The sequence below is a fragment of the Carex rostrata genome, chromosome 3, assembly GCF_964058835.1.
Source record: "Carex rostrata chromosome 3, lpCarRost1.2, whole genome shotgun sequence".
Lineage (NCBI taxonomy): Eukaryota > Viridiplantae > Streptophyta > Magnoliopsida > Poales > Cyperaceae > Carex > Carex rostrata.
Window position 1 is genome coordinate 5,541,957 of NC_135920.1, and position 21,355 is coordinate 5,563,311.

General features: G+C 30.4%; 1 protein-coding gene across 1 annotated transcript; it reads left to right on the forward strand.

Moving 5' to 3' along the window:
- Positions 1–12,388: 12,388 nt before the first annotated feature.
- Positions 12,389–17,042, forward strand: LOC144551101 (glucose-6-phosphate 1-dehydrogenase, chloroplastic-like). The gene is made up of 10 exons (XM_078298912.1): positions 12,389–12,656; positions 12,953–13,113; positions 13,592–13,686; positions 13,825–13,939; positions 14,017–14,222; positions 14,304–14,453; positions 14,923–15,043; positions 15,174–15,403; positions 15,992–16,192; positions 16,566–17,042. The coding sequence occupies exons 1-10, from the start codon at positions 12,470–12,472 to the stop codon at positions 16,816–16,818; spliced, it is 1,719 nt and encodes a 572-aa protein (XP_078155038.1). The 5' UTR covers positions 12,389–12,469; the 3' UTR covers positions 16,819–17,042.
- Positions 17,043–21,355: the final 4,313 nt, after the last annotated feature.

Consider the following 21,355-nt stretch of genomic DNA (forward strand, 5'->3'; position numbering starts at 1 on the left):
ATTAATTATTTGCATGAATATTTATTTAATTTATGCCCCCCACATTTCATTTCTACTGTCAAGATAATTACTTTAGCAAGAATAATTTGCTAACAATTTAGCCATATGCTACATGTCATTCTCTGAATTTTATGTTAAATTTTAAAAATAAATAAACTGACGGTTTGGACCAATAGACCTGATTTTTTTTCCCTCTTTCAAGATTCAAATCAGTTTGAAAAATTGCCTTGTATGTTTTATTTTACAGTTTTCTTCTTTCATATTTTTATTATCTTTTGAAAAAGAAAACTTAGTAACATTTTTAATTGAATGTTTACAATTTATACTCTTTGAAAATTGGTTAATTTAAATTTGGCATTTTTTCTTTAATATTTTATGATATCATAGACACAATGGAAGTGATGAATATATACGATATCTGTATTATGATAAATAGTTGATCATACATTTATGAATTAGCGAGTTGTTAATTATACCGATGATCATTTAGCGTTATAAATATTTTTTTTCAGATCATTGTATATATAAAATTAGATCAAAATTATCTAAACTGTTAACTCCGATTATGATCACCTAGTTATGATTTCTAGTTATGTACATATATGTATACCTTATATATCAAACAGTGTATGAGCCGATTTTTTTATATATATCCAAAACTTCAATCAAATTACAAAAAATAACCGATGCACCGTTGAAATTCGATTTTTACCCAATCCGGTTATCCAATAACCGGATTTTATAGAAATGTCCAGTTAACTACTCCCCGGACTCAAAATGCACAAATCCGGTTAATGGTTAACCGGATTTGTGCATTTTGCCTTTTTTTTTTTTTTTTTTTTTTGAAAACAGAAATATTTTATTTTTTTTATTTTTTGTATTAAAATATTAGAAATATTGAATATATTTCTTTGAAAACAGATATAATACAGTATAATTTGATTTATTAGAAAGACTGCAACAAATAACCCGGATCAATATTTTTCAGATCCGATTTTTCGCGGCTGTAAGAAAAATTAATATATTTCTTTATGTGTTATTGGAAAAAAATAAAAATAATTAGATTCCGAGTTATTGATCCCGGTTCAAAAGTCACTTCTAAGTAATTCAGAAAATATTGTGACCTTTCTAGTACATTTAATTAATAAAAAGTTGTATCTATTTTTGAAAAAAATCAAAAACTTTAATTTATTTAATTATTGTTTTTCAAAAAGAATTCTCAAAATAGATACAACTTTTTATTAATTAAATGTACTAGAAAGGTCACAATATTTTCTGGATTACCTAGAAGTGACTTTTGAACCGGGATCAATAACTCGGAATCTAATTATTTTTATTTTTTTCCAATAACACATAAAGAAATATATTAATTTTTCTTACAGCCGCGAAAAATCGGATCTGAAAAATATTGATCCGGGTTATTTGTTGCAGTCTTTCTAATAAATCAAATTATATTGTATTATATCTGTTTTCAAAGAAATATATTCAATATTTCTAATATTTTAATACAAAAAATAAAAAAATTCTGTTTTCAAAAAAAAAAAAAAAAAAAAAAAAAAAGGCAAAATGCACAAATCCGGTTAACCATTAACCGAATTTGTGCATTTTGAGTCCGGGGAGTGGTTAACCGGACATTTCTATAAATTCCGGTTATTGGATAACCGGATTGGGTAAAAATTGAATTTCAACGGTGCATCGGTTATTTTTTGTAATTTGATTGAAGTTTTGGATATATATAAAAAAATCGGGTGTATGAGAATAGATAAGAAAATTAAATCCAGCTAAATGATGGATTATATGATTTATGATTAAATATTTACCCAAGAAAAATTCACACTCATTTTTTTCTTATACTTATTTATAATTCACAGTCATTAAAATCTGAAATTATCTTTATTTTTTATTAATGGAGTAATGAGTATGGCTAATATAACATCAGTGTCATTTCAGTCTATATAACACCAACTCCAAAACCTATCAAATCGAGTTTAAATGGTGAATCCAAACCGTTCAAATTAATTTACTTTATGAGTAATGTGTTTACATGCAAACTTTTTATATTTTCGAGTTATTTTAGTATCAAATCAAGCGGCAAAAAAAATTGAAAAATGAATGTATTAAAAATAACTTAAAAATTTATACATTTGACCGCTTGACTTGATACCAAATAAACTCAAAAACTTATAAATTTTACATGTAAACGCACAACTAATGAAGTAGATCAGTTTGAACAGTTTGGATTCACCATTTGAACTCGATTTGATAGGTTTTGGAGTTAGCGTTATATAGACCGAAATGACACTGATGTTATATTAGCCATACTCTGGAGTAATTAGTGAAACTTTAAGGAATTTATTGTGCGTGACAAAATAAGTTAATAACAAATATAGTAACTAACTAGCTAACATTATGGTAGGGATTTTTTTTTCTCTTTTATTTTCGGTGATAAAAGTGAGGAAGTTATTCTACTGATATTGGCTCCTCTAATAATTTCAAGTTTTGTAATTATTTATGTGGGGGAACTTTTTCACCGAAGCCTTGGTAGTTTATTGGGCGAAGACCTTAGACTTATAATAATTACAAAGCCTTGGTAGTTTAAATATGGACCATCTTTGTCCAAAGGGTGATAAGCACTGTGTGATGCTAATCGATACTTACTGTAAATTAATTGTTCTTTAATGAAGGAGTAAAGTCTTTTTTTTTTCCATTGTAATGTTTTCTCCATTACTTAAAAATGGAGGCCTCCATTATTATCTTAAATGTTATATATCGTAGTAGCAGGTGGAATGAATTGATTTGTTTAGAAATATAAAATTAAAAATAACATAGTTTAATATAAGTAATAACCTACTTCATAAAAATATAAGTAAATAACAGTTTTAGTTTCATGAGTTAATGAATTTTATATAGAATATTTCAATTTTTTATATTATAAATAAATCAATCTCTCTAATTAATAATTACTAGAATTAATAATTAAATTTATCTATAATAGAAGAAATCTTTATAATAATACAACAAATTTTTATTAATAATGAAAATAAACTGTTATATACTGCATATCAAAAGAAAGAACAATGGATGCCTCCATTTGTAGAAAAAGTTGTGATCTCAAATAACATGTTGTATGTTGGATTTAGATTTCTGAAATAAAGATTGAATTCCTTATTTGTACTCGCTATTCTGTAAAAATGGAACAACTTATTACTATATCAACTTTTTTGGACGAAAATAGTCCAAAGGGCTTTGGATAAGTTCCGCACCCTTTAAGGTCATGTTCGGCAGTAAAAAGAAAGTTACTATTCATGTGGAAAAACAAAATTCACTCAAACTGAATTTTTTTTCCCACATGAACAGTAATTTTCAGTTCAAAATTTTTTATTCTTATTTCCATTCCTATTTCCAATAAGGCTGCCGAACAGGACCTAAATATATAGGATGGCAATGTATTTTCCCAAATAACTCCTTAAGGCCCTGTTCGGCGGTAAGAGAGGAAAGGGAAAGGGAAAGGATATGGGTAACTTTTGAACTAAATTCTACTGTTCATATGGGAAAAAAAAAATTCAGTCTGAGTGAATTTTTTTTTTTCCACATGAACAGTAACTTCGCTGCAGCAGCCGAACAGGGCCTAAGGCTCTGTTCGGTGCGCTGATGGGAATGGGTGTGGGCATAGGAAAAGTGAAAATTTGAATTGCTTTTTACTGTTCCCGTGAACTAAATTTTTTTTTTCTTACGGGAACAGTAATGCGGCCGAACAGGGCCTGACTCTATCCACAACATTGTTGTATGGAGTAAAAAAAATTATTTAAAAGTCACGCATTTATTAAGCTGTCATTATGTTGACAATTATAACTGATAATTAATATATTACACAACTTTATAAAATGATACTCTCAGAAGTCATTGATTTATTAAAATATGATATGCTATGATTTAATTAATTTATTGTTTTTGCATATTTGTTTTGGGATCTGAAAAATGGTAAAATTCTTAATAAGTAAATTGCGTAGCAATGCAATCAAATTATTTCTGAATTAGATTTGTTTTTCTTGTATTTTGTATTTATCTAGATTGTCTTGTATAGTTATTCAAGTATAAAATATCTCCATATGAATATATGTCGATAATTCTTTAATCATGAACATTATTAAAATAATACCTTCAATTATAATTGCAGATTTACAATGACCACATAATAATTTCAAAATCAGATTTTGTTTAATAAATCTAATATAATGAGTTCATATTCTGATTTTGATTTCCCTTATCAGTAAGTAGTTGAGATGTAAGATCAATTTAATATTGATCAGATACAAAAGTGACATTGCATTTTTTTTATTATAAAAGTGGGAATGTATCTTGAGAATCTACACAGCTTACATTTCATATTCAATATTTTCCCGATCATTAGTGATAATTAAGAACATTAAAGATAATTAAGAACATTAAAGATGTAATTATGGTGTTTAAAAATTGAATTAAAAGAGGCATTATATAAATTCAATTATCCCGTTGTAATTTTTTAAAATAATGTTATTAATTATATATTCATAGTATACTATACGAGGAGGGTTCAAATGCACCCAAATTTTTGTGCACCCCAATGCACCCAATCTTTCAAAAAAAAATTCTCCGTTTTCAAAGTCCGAATAGTCAATCCGAACCGTTAGATGCAATCTATATATTAAGATGTGCTTGGAGACCAAATTTTACATTTTTTGGAATTTTTTTACTATTTATTAAGCGACTTTGAAAATCGCTGGTTTTACATTTTCTGGACCATTGGATCAGCGATTTTCAAAGTGGCTTAATAAATAGTAAAAAAATTCCAAAAAATGTAAAATTTGGTCTCCAAGCACATCTTAATATATAGATCGCATCTAACGGTTCGGATTAACTATTCGGACTTTGAAAACGGAGAAAAAGGATAGGATGCATTTGGGTGCACAAAAATTTGGGTGCATTTGAACCCTCCTCATACTATATACACTCTTAAAATGACTTCGTAAGTCACAATCCCCACAATATTAAATATAAGGGAAAATTGGTTATTTGCCACCCCAAAACCTTAAAATTTGAAAAATACCACTCTAAAATTAGAAATCATTCTAATGTCAATCTAAACTTAATTAATTTTTAATTTTACCATTCCAAATAATTAATGAGTAAAATACCTTTCCCTCTCTTTTTCCTCTATCTTTCTTTGAATTTTGTTTAATTGTTGATGAAATTTGTTGTCTTCGGTGTCAGATTCGTACCATTTAAATAGCTTCTCGTCCGAAGTCACAGTCCAATTTGCCTTGTTAAATGTCATCAGTGATATGCATAGTATTTTTATCCTTTTTTTTAAAAGGCCGGTAGCAGGCTAACAGCTACCAGTTGATTGCTTAATTGTAAATTATATCCTTCTACTTCTTCACATCTTGTTACCACCTTTTATTACATGTGACTTTAGTTAATTCACCCTTTACCAGTACACCATCTAAGCCAAAGCTGACCTCCCCCCCATATCCTATCAGCCAAAATTCTACTCGGTATCTTTTTTCCTCTAAAAATAATGCATAGTATTTTTATCAACAGTCCAATTTTGCATGTACAAGATTTTTTTTTTTTTGGCAAAAAATATCATCAGTGATATGCATAGTTAAATGCATAAATTTGATGAAAAACCTGCCAATTTGCCTTGAAGGGTCACCGGATTGGTAATTATTGTGGCCTCCTTGATAAACAAACCCTTCCTAGAAAGATCTGTCGAGTTCACCAAATTCAAACATGTTAAAAAATGTCATTCAGTAATTGAGCCCATTTATAAGTTGTATAAAAACTCTTCAATTAGATATGGATTGCAGAAATCACCAAAAGAATCCTCGAATTATTAAATAATTAATTCAAATGGGATAAATGCATAAATTGCAAAATTAAAAGGATATTATGTACCATGGGTAGGGGAAGATGCATGGGGAAACGGAAGGTGTGGTGGATCAGATTCAGGGGAGCTGACGAGGGCGCCATGAAGGGAAGGTGGATAGCAACTGAACCTGTCGTCTGTCTCGGGGAATTTGGATCCAAATCGCACCTCCTCTCTAGTTGGCACGCGCGTGTAGTATTCGTACGACCTCAACGACTCCATCCTATCGTCCGAATTAGAGGCCGCTGCTGCTGCTCCGTCGCCAGGCATAGGGAGAGAGAGAGGTAAAACCTTAAAATTTGATCACCAATCAAACAAATTTATTTGCGAGGGTATTTTAGTCATTAATTATTTGGAGTGGTAAAATTAAAAATTAACTAAGTTTAGAGTGGTATTAGAATGATTTCTAATTTCGGAATGATATTTTTCAAATTTTAAGATTTTGTAGTAGTAAATAACTGTAGCTACCGTGCTTTTATTCGGAGTCACCACCCGTAATGCAACGGGAAATATACAATCTAATTTATTTTATGCCCATGGATAAGCTAGGTTCGTGTCTTGGTTATGAATGTGGAAGGTGTTAGGCACCACACTCACCCGATCAATTGGTCTCTACTAATTCTAGCTTTCAAAATTTTATTTCAACGATAATGTATATTACAAAATGAGATAAGCAAGCTTGACAAACAACAATAAAAAGAAGGAAGAAAGAAAAAAAAAACAGAAATAAAGCAACTAAGAGAGAATAAAAAAAATTTCAAGTCACAATGGTCTTCATTCTCGTTATTAGCACGTCATGATAATTTCTTCGATGGCTTGGATGGATGGTTTTAGTATTTTGAGAACTTGGTTAATGGAATAACATAACAAGGATGTCACTCATGATTTTTGAGGGTCATTATGTTAGGGTTTCATGAGGACATTTGTGGAAAAACTGTTTTTCTTTCTTGCTGTTTTTTTTTCTGTGGGCTGAATTATGGACGTTTTGCTCTCTTTTTGTGCTTTGGATGCTCTAACCAACCATGAAGATGCAGTGGAGATGTAGGAGACTATTTATAGGTAAACTTTGAGGGGTTTTGAAGCTCAAAATCTTGCTTAATCTGCTGCAAAGTGTCATGTCCCACTGCTGCACCTGTTTTGAACAAAATTGAACAGATTTGACCATGTTAGACAAAAAGCTGTGAAAAACACTGAAATATAATGATTATAATGCAGGAACTAAATCCAAACTATGCCTACAGGTACTTAGAAGACTTTTCTTAATTTTAATGACTATTCTCCATGTCTTAATTGTGTTCATCACCAAGAACAAGAGGAAACATAGCAGCAGGATTCTTGCTGCTGAAATTCAGAATTTTGCCTTGTTCTTTGATCAATTCCAAGAGGATAAAAAGGTGGAAATTTGCAGCAAGGACATGACTAGACCATATGTTTTTAATATGCATAAATGAGTTAATTTTATTGCTTTAAATCTTAATTTTTGCTGTTGAATTTGCTGCTAGGAAAAAAACTGTGCTGCTGAAATTTTTCTGCTGAGTTTTTTCTAGCTGCTGGGATTTTTTGCATGTGACTCAAATCAGAAAAATATTGTTAGTATTTGTAAGTTTAGGCAAATAATTTAGGGTTTAAATTTGAGATCTCAGGGATGATCTTTTTATGCATATAAAGTAAGTAATTTATCTTTGCCCCAAGTAGGATAGTGGCAACTAACGTTACTCATTGTCCCTCAAATTTAATTAGGATATATATTTCCCTTGGAGTGCTTGAAAAGGCTCCCTAGCTTGCAGTGGTATGTAGCAAGTTCAAATAAAGGCCTACTCAAAATAATATACTTCTATAATAATACAAGCTCAAGCTCAATGGGTTGATGTATCGAAGTTAAATGAACATTTACCACTTGCTCATTGACAAACTATTCTTGTACAATATATATATATATATATATATATAATCCTTATTGCATTATGCTGGCACATTAGGCTCAGGCATTGAATAATCATTAGCATTTATGCAAATAAATGTTACTATGCATATTTTTATATATGGCTTCTAAAATAAGGTTATCTCAATATTATCGTGTTCCATCAAGAATAATTGATCCTAGTTTCTTTCTCCTAAAAATATTTTTCTTTGAGTTAAAGATTGAGATGTTTTATGCTAATATAAGTACTCTGATTAAATTAACTTTTCTAATATGCAAGAACATGGAAAATAACTCAGACACAAGTTGCCACCGACTTGAAATGAAATAAGATGCAAGAATCTTGCTGACATTTCTTTTTTGTGCAACAGACCCTTAAATGATCATGACAAAAGTGTTTAAATTTTTTAGAGAGATGTGACAGGAGCTAAAGTTTTTATTATCTATGAAGAGTGGGGTTAAAATGCACCCTCCTTTTTGTGCTCCTAACGTGCACCCTCCCCTCGTTTCTTCATTTTTAAAGTTCAAATAGTTGATTTGAATCTACCAACGTGTTCTACATATTAAAATGTGCTTGGAGACCAAATTTTACATTTTTTGGAAATTTTTTACTATTTTTTCAGAATTTTTTATTAAACTAAACAATAATAAAAAATTCAGCACAGTGATGATTTTAAAAAATTCTGAAAAAATAGTAAAAAATTTCCAAAAAATGTAAAATTTGGTCTCCAAGCACATTTTAATATGTAGAACACGTTGCTAGATTCAAATCAACTATTTGAACTTTAAAAATGAAGAAACGAGAGGAGGGTGCACGTTAGGAGCACAAAAAAGAGGGTGCATTTTAACCCCACTCATCTATGAATATGCTAATTAAATAGCCTTAGTGCATAATATTTCAACAGCTAGGCTTTGAGCGATCAAAATTCATATCATGAATAAAATGAGACTACACAATTATATTATAGATAAACGTGAGCCACCAATCCAAGTTTCTTAAATATGAAGTAGCATATATATTTATGATGGCATCACATATATATTTAGGTGGTGATTTATAAAGAGAGCATGCTTCAATAAACTACTAGAATATAATTAGACAAAGTATCCTTTCTCTTTTGAGATCATTTTTCTGGACCGATTAACAGCATGTGTTTCACCCATAAAGGTTTGTAAGGATGTCACTCTTCAAGAAAAATTAACTCAACTAATGTATGGGAGCAATATCATGTGAAATAGGCAAGAATCTTGCTGATATTTCTGATGCATATCTTTTGATTTGAAATGATATAAGAAGCTGGAATTTAGCTGAAAAGGGATATACAAGTTGTTCTTTGGCTGGTTTGGCCACTTGCAAATGTGATTTTAATATACATTTTATAATCACAACTTGCCATATAATAACTAAATCCATTCATGAGACTTCTTTGAATTTGTCTAGCTTTAAAACATGGTATAACCATGCATGAAGCTTCATGAAATATAATTTTTCTGAATTTTTGTGACATCATAAAATATATTTGCTAATACTAGAACACTCAAAAATGACTTGTACACTGAATATTAAGAGGTTTCAATATGGAAATAATAATATGTCCTTAATATTGTAATATCTTGCCAACTAAAGTATGAATTCTAAGAGTTTGCAGATTTATAAAAAAATATTCTGGTGGTTCAAAATTTTTTATTGAAAACAATATTGATAGGATCAAATTATGCATATTCTTTTTGAAAGATGTATATGTGATTAAAATCCAATATAGCTAGATATTAAGAAAAACTGCAACCCAGCATATAGTTTTATATGGTTATCATAATTAAAACTCGGTTCGAATAACACATTGATGGTATGACTATTTTCTTTGAAGCTCAGCTACCTAAGGTTGAGTTGAGTTCAATCATCATCATAACCATCAATTGTATTTCATGTTGCACCTGATATAGGGTTAGACGTAACATTTTCTTATATGTAAAGTTAGTTTGCGCGTTGATTCATTTATAAAAGAATCCACCGATGAGCGCATCAGCCTTCCATTCTTTTATAAGTTATCATATTGTTTATTTATTTATATATGTATATTTTTTAAGTAAGACTTTGGATTTGACTTATCACTGCCGATAGGTCCTACATCTGCCGGATAGTAATCCTTATAATTACCCATGCAGGGTGTACTGGAGAAAAGAACAAATTTTAGTCATAAGGCTTCATCTGAAAAATGCAATTCTAATAAGTTATCGGATGTTGTTGTAGGATGGCACCATCCATAATTTAAACTAAAGATATTACCATAATTTAATTCGTGTCTTAATAGAATAACATGTTAAAACCAGTGTTTTGTTGTATAGAAATCAAACTCAATCATTAAAATTATTTTCGAATAAAAAAACATAAACCTTTTGTTATTATTAACTGAGATAACATTTATGAAGTATAAAATAACTTTTTATTATTATTTTTCCGAATAAATATATTTGGAAATTGATGAAGTTTAAAATCTTGTAACTTCTACAGAAAATATTTATTATGTAATTTTGACTAATCTACAGTTTGATATCTATTCCAGCAACAACATTGACTAGTAAGTAGTAATTAAAATTCAATAAAACAATGCGATGAAAAATAGATAAAGATAACTAAGCTCGGTTAGGAGTTTTAATTGATCATCTATGATGAATATAATCGCGAATTAATATTTAACCAAATTTGAAGATGAATATAACTGAGAATACATATTTAATCAAATTCGAGGGGTATCTGAATAAGGTTTCGATTTTTTTTTCTCTATAGTTTTTGTTGGATTAGTATAATAACTTTTAAATTTTCTACAGTATTTTTATTGGAGATCCAATTTATTTCATTAATCGGTAAAGCTTTAAGAAACTGAAGTCTACAAAATATCTCTCTCTATATATATCAACCTATAATTTACATTCAAATAAAATTATATCTCTCTCTGGATTTATTTTAATTACTATCCAAACACTTAACATAAGTGTAATCAGTTTTATTTTCATTCTAATTATCATATTAAACAATGTAACATAGATCAACTAAATTAAAAATTGATCCGTGAATTAATTCTACAATATATTTAAGATAATTAAAATCAGAATTTTGAATATGAATTAAACAACTAGTTTTAAATATGAATTTTGATCACTAAATAAATAACAATTATATTAAAAATATAATCAAGAATATAATTAAAACTTTATTACACGAAGTTGCAAAATGAGGACCTAAGACAACTTCCCGTTCTAAGCGCAGGAATAATCGGTTAAGCTTGCCCCAAGTTACGTCGGTATTCCTCTACCTGCAGGAGCAACCGTGGTAGAGGTTGATATAGTTTCTTTCAACAATTATAGCAAAATAATATGTTTTCTATATAAAAATATTTATTTGTGGGATAATAGAAATTGAGTTTTATGAATTAGAGCTAAGAGGAAGAGCTAAAACATATGAATTATTAGATGGATTATTGGATGATCTACTCTTCTAATGTCATGTGTTATTTATAAGCAAATAACATAGACACAAATGAATTTGTACATTCATGATCATTAAAATAATATTTATCGTTATATTAATGTTTGCAACTTAGGTGAATAATGCAATTAATTAAATCTCAAACGGACACATACAATTAATTGCGTATCGAAGCTCAAACGGACAAATACAATAATTTGTATATCAAAGCTCATATCAATATTTGATTTGATTTTCTGTGGTGGTAAATAATGAACTTCTATGTAAAAATTAGATCAAAATAACTCATTCACACGTAGCTCCATAATTCATTAAGTTAAAAACATTAATATTAAAATAAGTATTTATTTTATAAAATTTTGTATTTTCAAAATATATTTCTAATACAAAGTTTGTCAAATTTTAAATAGTACAAAGTCTAACAAAACATACATAGTTTACCAATTTAATGAGTCAACCGAGCTGATTCTGAACCGAGTTGGGAGAACTTGAATTCAATTCGTGAGACAAGCGAGTTAATTAACTCGAGTTGTTAACGAGTTAAATCCGAATTGATTCTGAATGAGTTATGAGCCATGATTTTTTTTTTTTGGCGCACACCTAATCAGAGCTGTGTACTATTTTTGTAACTTTATTTTTTTTTTAAATGGTACAAATAAAAAATCTTGGTTAAGTAGAGTGGAATAGTATAATCTAACCGGATATAGATGCATATGGGTCTTTAAGATTCGTATCAGATTAAAATAGACGGTACAGATTGATCATCCTTGTGTAGGTGTGGTGTGGGTAGCACCACACTGGATCCGAATTCCTCTGCTTCGAGATATTAAACGAGTGCGTATTCTCTGAGATATCTCATATTTTGCGTGACCGACGTGTCTGGTGCCTATTCGGGAATAGCGCAGGAGCCAATACATTTTATCTTTGGGATTTGTGCAGAACGTATTTGATCGGTTGGGATTTTTCGAAAGGTCACGCAAAATATGAGATATCGTAGAGGATGTGAATTCATATTATACACGGGCCTACTAATAGTGATAACTGATAACCAATCGCGATCTCGATTGGAGGACCTTTGAAAGATTTGTTCTTTATCCAAACTCTTTTCTCTTCGCTCTCCCTCTCATCTCCTCAAATTCGCCCAAATTTAGCAATGACAAATTTGCGCTTCTGTAACCTCCCCTCTTCTCTCTCCAGTGCCTTCTCGACCCACCGGGAGAGAAGCTTCTCTGGAATTTGCGAGCTTGTAACCCTCACCCCTCGAAGGAATCAATGCTGGAGGTTCTCCCCGTTGAAATCCTCCAATGGGTCTCCCCTCGCTGGCGCTTCTTGGAAAGACGGTGTGCGCCACTCCTTCCCTCTCTCACACTTCTACTATTGTATTCCACTAATTGCAACTTAAGTTATATATGTTATAAAAATGCATCATGAAGGTAACAGCAGCGGGATGCTGAGTGACTAAGATATACTTAGAAGTAAGAATTGGGTGCTTTCGGGGACATATTTGGAAACATTTTCTTTTGGGTGTTTCTTTTTCTTTTACGTTGTCAGGTAGTTGGGATTGTTTCTTTTTTTAGTTCCTACGGGTTTTACTCAAAAAAAGAAAAAGGGTCTGAACGTTGTTCTTTTACTGTAGATGGTAAAGAGAGGCCTGTGGTGAAGGGGCCTGACATGGGGTCCCAGCTGGCAGAGAACACAGTGATGAGTATTACGGTTGTAGGAGCTTCTGGTGATCTTGCCAAGAAGAAAATCTTTCCAGCACTTTTTGCACTTTTTTATGAAGATTACCTTCCTAAGGTTCTCTTTTCTATCCTAATATTGCTAAAACTATCTGATGGTTTATTAAAGAGTTTGAATAATTGAATCCACCAATGACATATAATCAAAAATAATTTATAATTTTGAAATCTGAGATTTCGATTGTGATTTATACTTTCTGACATATCATACACATGAAAAATAATTAAATTTGATATAAGTTTACCAACATTCTCAAATGACTTCTGCATTTAATTGTGTTTGATGGAATATTAAATGGCACTCAAACTGCGGCAGGTTTGATAAGAATCCAATCTACAAAGCTAAAAACAAACCTACAAAGTTTCTTTTTAATTTTTTATATTTGATTCTAGAAATAATCTCAAAATTGCTAAGTTATTGTTGATGAGTTGCTATCCTTATTTTAAATATCCAATAGACCAGTGGAAAATGTGGAGCGTTATTGTTTAAATCCATATTATATATGTTTTTGTGAGTTAACACATGTTTGGTGCAGCATTTTACAGTTTTTGGCTATGCTCGCAGTAAGTTAACTGATGAGGAGCTGAGAAACACCATTGGCAAAACTTTGACGTGCCGAATCGATAAGAGGTGTTTTTCTTTTTAGTTTTCCAACTTTTCTTCACATTTCAATAAAAAGTATAGGTTGAGACAAGTATACTGCTGTTAGTTACATAGCATTTTCTTTTTTCCTTAAAAATAAACAATCATATGTTCAATTTTTTTCAGGGAGAACTGTGGTGACAAGATGGAACAATTTCTAAAGAGATGCTTTTATCACTCGGGACAATATGGTTCTGAGGTTGATTTCTGTAAATTAGATAAAAAGCTTAAAGAAAAAGAGGTAAAATATTTCAAGAACATCCAAAAAACAGTATTATCTTCTCTCTCACAGTACCAAACAAGCTGCTTGCTTGACAGGAGGGAAAAATACCAAACAGGTTGTTCTACTTATCAATTCCTCCTAACCTATTTGTTGATGTGGTAAGAGGAGCAAGCCAATCAGCTTCATCTCCAAATGGATGGACCAGATTTATTGTTGAAAAACCCTTTGGCCGTGACTCAATATCATCCAGTGAACTAACAAGATGCTTTAAGATGTACTTGGCGGAGGATCAGATTTTCAGGTTTTAATTCTTTTTTTTTAACTAAATTTTGATATGATTTTTGTATACTTACTTAAGTGAGATGGAGTTCTTTTCCTTCAGGATTGATCATTATTTGGGAAAAGAGCTTGTGGAAAACCTTTCAGTTCTCCGTTTTTCGAATCTTGTCTTCGAGCCACTATGGTCGAGAAACTATATAAGAAATGTGCAACTTATATTTTCTGAAGATTTTGGAGCAGAGGGGCGAGGCGGGTTAGTCCACTGCATTATCTAATTTAGTATTAATTATAATTTATGAGGACTTCAGTGCCACAAGCTGCAACAATTTCACTTTTGTATTGGTATTTCACAATTCAAAATCCAAACGATGAATTCAAACCATTTGATCATGTTCTTCTTGATGAACAATTCATTCCACCTAAAATTTTGTAATATTTTCAGTTCATTACATACAAGATTAAGAGCCAAAAGATGAATGTACTAAAATTAATCTCTGGCTGATAACTTAAAAATTTAGAAAATTTTATACTCTTGATCTTGTGCAAAAAAAATTAGAAAAAATCATAAAAATTTACTTGGAAATATTGCTCATGCAGAAGAACAATATTAATGATTATGACCTGTCATTTAGATTTAGGGTTTTTGAAACAATGATGCAAAAGACAAGTTGTTGCTAACATTTTTTTTTATCAGATTGACATGGTTTTCTTTTAATTTGCAGTTATTTTGACCACTATGGGATTATTAGAGACATAATGCAAAATCACCTGCTGCAGATTTTGGCATTGTTTGCCATGGAGACACCTGTTAGCTTAGATGCTGAAGATATTCGCAATGAAAAGGTTATTGTTTTAGGAAAATGAACTCTCTATTTCATACATATTCTTTTAATGCAAGCATCAGTACTAAGTGGCACCGTAGTGTTTTCATCTTACAAACATAAAGCCTATATTTCTTGATAATATTATTCAGGTTAAAGTATTGAGGTCTATGAGGGTACTGAAACTGGATGATGTTGTAGTTGGTCAATACAAGGGGCACACAAAAGGTGGTAAATCTTACCCGGCTTACACCGACGATCCAACAGTGACGAAGGGAAGTGTAACTCCTACTTTTGCAGCTGCAGCACTTTTCATTGACAATGCCAGATGGGATGGTGTTCCTTTCTTGATGAAAGCTGGCAAGGCATTATACAGGAGAGGGTAAGCATTCTTTCTTTCCCTCTTTTTTCCCTTTCCTTTTCCTTGTTTTATTTTTTTTTATTTTTTGCTTATTCATAACTGTTAATGCACTCTTTCAATATATGTTCCACAACTCCTTTTATCCAAATTTCCACAAATATGCCTATGCATGAAATTGAATGCATTACCATTTCTTCATGTGAAAAGGGTAATTAATCAAATTTCTTTGAAAACAATACAATCAATATTTGCTCTGTGTTTTTGCTTCCATAGCAGATCATCATTTAATATGATAACAGGCAGGAAGTTTGACCCGGCCCCTACTTTACTAATTTGTAGTACTTTTGCAAATTATTAGTATGCTCAAGAGGCCAAAGTTCAGGAGAAACATTGCGAACATAACATAATAAACTGTATGTATGCTCTGTAAGCATAAAATTTACCAGATATTGACGATATACCTGTGAAGTCACATTTTCCTCTTTGCTTGCTTTGGTTCTAGTATATTGGGCATAATGAGTCTTTAGTCTCTTATAGATAACAATCAGGCAGCCAAATGACCTGACAGTTCAGTTCCCAGTATATGAGTAACCTTTGTGGGGAATTCAGTGCAGAGATCAGGGTTCAATTCAGGCATGTGCCAGGTAATCTATACAGGCGGAAGTTTGGGACTGATTTGGATAAGGCAACAAACGAGCTTGTTATACGTGTGCAACCAGATGAAGCTATATATCTCAAGATAAATAATAAAATACCTGGTCTGGGCATGCGGCTAGACAGCAGCAACTTAAATCTTCACTACTCGGAAAAGTATCCAATATTACTCTTATGTTTTCTTCATTGTTTTTTCTCTCTAAAGATTCTCACATCCTTTTAAGCAAAAATATTATCAGTAATTCACTAATTCTGCATCTTTTGAAATGCTAATTAACTTGTTCTATGGCTCTCTTGCCAGATTAATTTTTCTTTCCTTCTGGGTTTTTTTTCCTGTATTGCCTTTTTTTTTATTTAAAAGAGGTTAACAACAATAAAAGGTTAACAGATTGTTATCCAGATATAACAATACATAAAAGTGTTAATTATTTTTAACTGTTAAAAAGGTATACTGGAACAGGCTAAATATTGTTTAAACAGGTCATTTAAGGTTAAACAAAATTTAATTTTTATTATGATATTTTCTTAGGTACTCAAGAGAGATACCGGATGCATATGAGAGGCTACTATTAGATGCAATAGAAGGAGAGAGACGGCTTTTCATCAGGAGTGACGAACTGGACGCTGCATGGGCTATCTTCTCTCCAGTGCTGCGAGAACTAGAGGAGAAAAGGGTGGCGCCTGAGCTATATCCGTATGGCAGCAGAGGGCCTGTCGGAGCCCACTACCTTGCAGCAAAGTACAATGTAAGGTGGGGTGATCTGACCAGTGATAGCTCTTGAAGTTTCTTGCCTATTTTGGAAAATAAAAGGTGTTGTAAATTGAATGCTTAACTATGCATTTTTTCCCTTTTGTTTTATTTTTGTATATATTGAGTGGAGTAAGGCTTAGGTGATATGGATAGTACAAGTCCTTCCGTGCTACGGCCTCAAAAACGTGAATTATAAATTTCAAACTTCGATCTAAGTAGCTCAGTAAATTTGTTATATAATGAACTTGTAAAATATTAATTTTTACTATTTGTTTTTATGATTTATGAAATATGAAAAAAAAAATGATCTAAAATATTGGTAATTTTTTTATTTTTAAGCCATTTTATTATCTTTTATAAATTATAAAAAATAGTAAAACAAATTTCAAAGATAGTAAAAATTAGTATTCTACAAATTAATTATATAATCAATTTATCGAGCTACTTAGATTGAAATTTAAAATTTATACGATAGATTTTTGAAGCCGTAACACAAGATCTTGTGTCATCCATAGCACTAAAGTCTTACTCTATTGAGTTTATAATCGAGGGACGGTATATATAATTTTTCTTGAAAAAATGAAGGAATATTCAGTGCGCATATTCTAGAATCTAGATGATTCATCTTTTATTTTTTATTATTTGCAATGTAGGAAGATCATATACTTTGTTTCTTTACCCTCCTCATATCATATATAATAAATAAAGCCCAGCAGAAGCAAATCTGGAGAGATACTAAACAGAGATAAGCGATATCGAACCAAACGGGACTGCAAACAAATACACTAGGACTAGCTCCAGAATTAGTTGTGCGACGAAAACGAGTGGAGCAGAGGAAAATTAAAGCTTGATCGGATATAATCAGAGGTGCATACAAAATTAAAGCTTGATCGTGTAAAAATTAAGCGCAATTTGAGATGCATAGAAGATGACCTCGCTGTCTTCACTCCTCTCTTCCGTCTTTTTTTCTTTCTTTAATAACTTTTATTTTTCTTTAATAAGATAATTCCAAGTACAGTCCGGTTTTAATTATCCTGAGTAAATTTTTAGGTCCTGACAATAGTCCGCATTTCAGTTTTCGCATTGTAACTATCATAACTGTTTTCAGGATTGATTTTTACAAATATTTATACTTAAGAGGTGAACAACTTTTATGTAAATAATGATCTCTCAACTAAATTCTCCAAATGTCCTCGCATTATCTCCGCACCATAACTACCATAAATGTATGGGGACTGGAAAAATTCTAGTGCTGAATTGTTTTTCTAAAATATTAATACCTATTCACATAATTATTTATACCTATGAGGTGAATATTTTTTACATAAAAAATAGTCTCCCGAACCAAATATCTCAAATGTTCCCGCATCATAAATATATGTGGGGAACCACTCAAACTAAATGGTGAGGAGACCATACACATTTCTAAAAATATTAATATTGCCATAACTATCTGGGGACTGCAAAACTTGATATTCTTTTACATATGACACTGAATGACGTCTGAAAGTATTAATATCAAGTATGAAAATATTTATACCTATGTACTGAAGTATTTATATGTATATATATTGTACAAAATTTAACATTCAAACATTCAATCATATCAAGTTACACATCAAGTATTATCATCTTATTTTTCAAGTATTAATATATTATTTTGCAAGTATATATACATATGCACAAAAATATTTATTCCTATAAGGGTAACTATTTTTTGTTAAAGAAAGGTTGAGGTGGAGACTATAGAGGAAGATTGATGTGGGAATACGAGGTCTCCACTATTTTATTAGAGGAAAGTTGATGCAGGGACCATTGGAAGACTGGTCATAACAAGTTACGTATCAAAATATTAATATTTTATCTTCTAAGCATTTTTATTTATGAAGATTGATGTGGGGACGAGTACGGAATTGAAAAAGAAGAAACTATATAATTAGTAAAGACCATAGTACAATTTTTCTCTATTATTGTTGCGAGGACAAAAGAAGGTCTAAAAGAGAAATTCATATAATTATTCTAAATTTTTTACTCAAGTTTGGACCATGTGCTGATGAAAAAAATATTTCCTTCGTCGATGAAAGATGGTTTCTTTCCTCCACCGTAAGTTGTTTCTTAGTATGAGCATCTATCATTTGAAAATTCCGATTTACAATTAACCAACAATTTTTTTAAAATTCAGATCTTTTACAATAACTCAAATTTCAGAGTTTAGATGCGAACTGTTTGATCAATTTTCACATATTAAAAGTCCCATTAAATTTCACCGTAAATCCAATTGATCCAAATTCTGAACCAACGACCGCATTCGCTTAAGAATTTGATTTACTTTAATAGGAGCCCCGAACCTCAATTTTTAAAAAATTAAGATCTAGTCAGATACCTGCAGAACTAAAAAATTATAATAGGAGCGACTGAAATTTGAAATACACAATATGTGGTGGTTGAAATTTGAATTCAAGTTATCACACATATAAAATAGAGATTTAATTACTAAACTACAAGTAAATATTTGATTTTCTATGAAAAAAACTAAATTATATAAAGAATTATTTATAAAAAAATTCAATTAAATTTCAATATACATATCTAAAAATTATGAAATTATAAGAGTAATCACTTCTAACTAAGTTTTAAATCCGCGAGTACCTAACCTAACATATGAGATCCAAATCATTCATTTTTAACTTGACACAAATATTAAAGATTACATACTGAAAAAAAAGGATCCTGATAACAATCCCCGCAACTTTATCCCCGCAAAAAATCCCGCACAAATTGTCAAAAATATCATCGGGAGACCGCTCAATCAATAATAAGCGTTTAGTAAACTGTTAGTATTTAACTTGAAGCATCAAAGTATTTATCTTGAATTTTCAAAGTATTAATTCATGTGCAATGATCTCTATTTATGAAAGAATAAATTAATCCACCAGTTGTCCCCGCACAAAATTTTCTTTTTTTTTTGAATCGTCCCCGCACAACTGGAGACCATTAAATAAGAAATCCCCTCATAAATATTTGTCATTTTTTCCCCGCACAAAATTTCTTTTTTTTTCTAGATGGTCCCCGCACAACTAGGGACCATTAAATAAATAATTCTCTCACCCAATGATAAATACTTCTCAGACATAATGATAAATATTTTGTGTTACATGGATAAATACTTTATGTTACACAAATAAATATTTCTTAGACATAATTGTCACTTTCAGTAAAACATCAATGATAAATACTTCTCATACATAATGATAAATATTTTATATTACATGAATAAATACTTTATGTTATATGGATAAATATTTCTCAGACATAATTACAACTTTCAGTAAAACACCAATGATAAATACTTCTCAGACATAATGATAAATATTTTATATTACATGGATAAATACTTGATGTTACATGAATAAATACTTCTCAGACATAATTGAAACTTTCAGTAAAACACCAATGATAAATACTTCTCAAACATAATGATAAATGATGTAAGTTACATGGATAAATACTTCTCAGACATAATTGCAATTTTTTTATGTATAAATATTTTCTTATAATTTTGGACGAAAATTTTAACTGAGAATTTTTATTCTCTATTATGTATGTATGCACATATATGTTGATCCTTGTATTTTTCATTGGAGATGCAATTTTGTTGGAGACATTTAACCAAGAGACATCATGTCATGGATCACATGCACGCTCCTTTTTTGATATGTTCTAATACAACTAAGTATGTATGAAATTTTGGTCTAAGCTAGATCATAACCAAGCGTTTTGGCAATATGAGCCCAATTAACGAATTTTGGGCCAAACCTTGATCACATGGTTACTAAGTGGTAATGACATAACTTCTATATAAACATTGTATTGGATCTTGAGGAGTATATGTTATGTGGATCACATGAGATTGCATGTGTACAAAAGGCAATATGTATATATGTTGCATGAATTGAAATCTGTTATGGTTTTATATGAATTCATATATAATAATCGGCCCAATAGAAGTTTATTGTATATTTTTCATATAAATAATTTAAACCATATAACGTTATTTTTTTTTAATAATTGGTTGTTGTCAATTTTTATCAACTTTAAATTATAATTTTCAGTAAAATATATGTATGTCAAAGACAACGATAAATACTTCTCAAAAGCAATGATAAATATTTTATGTTACGTGGATAAATACTTCTCAGACATAATTGCAATTTTCAGTAAAACATATGTATGTCAAAGACTATGATAAATACTTCTCAGATATAAAGATAAATACTTGTCAGAACAATGATAAATACTTTTTTGAACTTTGTTCTTAAACTTGTCAATAAGTAATGTTTAATCAAATCAAAGTATTATCATGTTAGGAACAGTAATAAATACTTTTGAGACATAATGATAAATACTTGTCAGAACAATAGTAAATATTTTCTTGAACATCAATAAACAAATAAATAATTGTTAGTGGGGATTATTATTAGAGGACAGTATAATTAATGCAGGGATTGTTATTAGAGGACAGTATAATTAATGCGATGATTGTTATCAAAAGGACAGTATAATTAATA

Coding starts and splice junctions, on each gene's coding strand:
- LOC144551101 (XM_078298912.1), top strand. CDS start 12,470: ATGACAAATTTGCGCTTCTGTAACCTCCCCTCTTCTCTCTCCAGTGCC. Junction 15,404..15,991: donor AAGGCATTATACAGGAGAGG/GTAAGCATTCTT, acceptor TGGGGAATTCAG/TGCAGAGATCAGGGTTCAAT. Junction 16,193..16,565: donor AATCTTCACTACTCGGAAAA/GTATCCAATATT, acceptor ATATTTTCTTAG/GTACTCAAGAGAGATACCGG.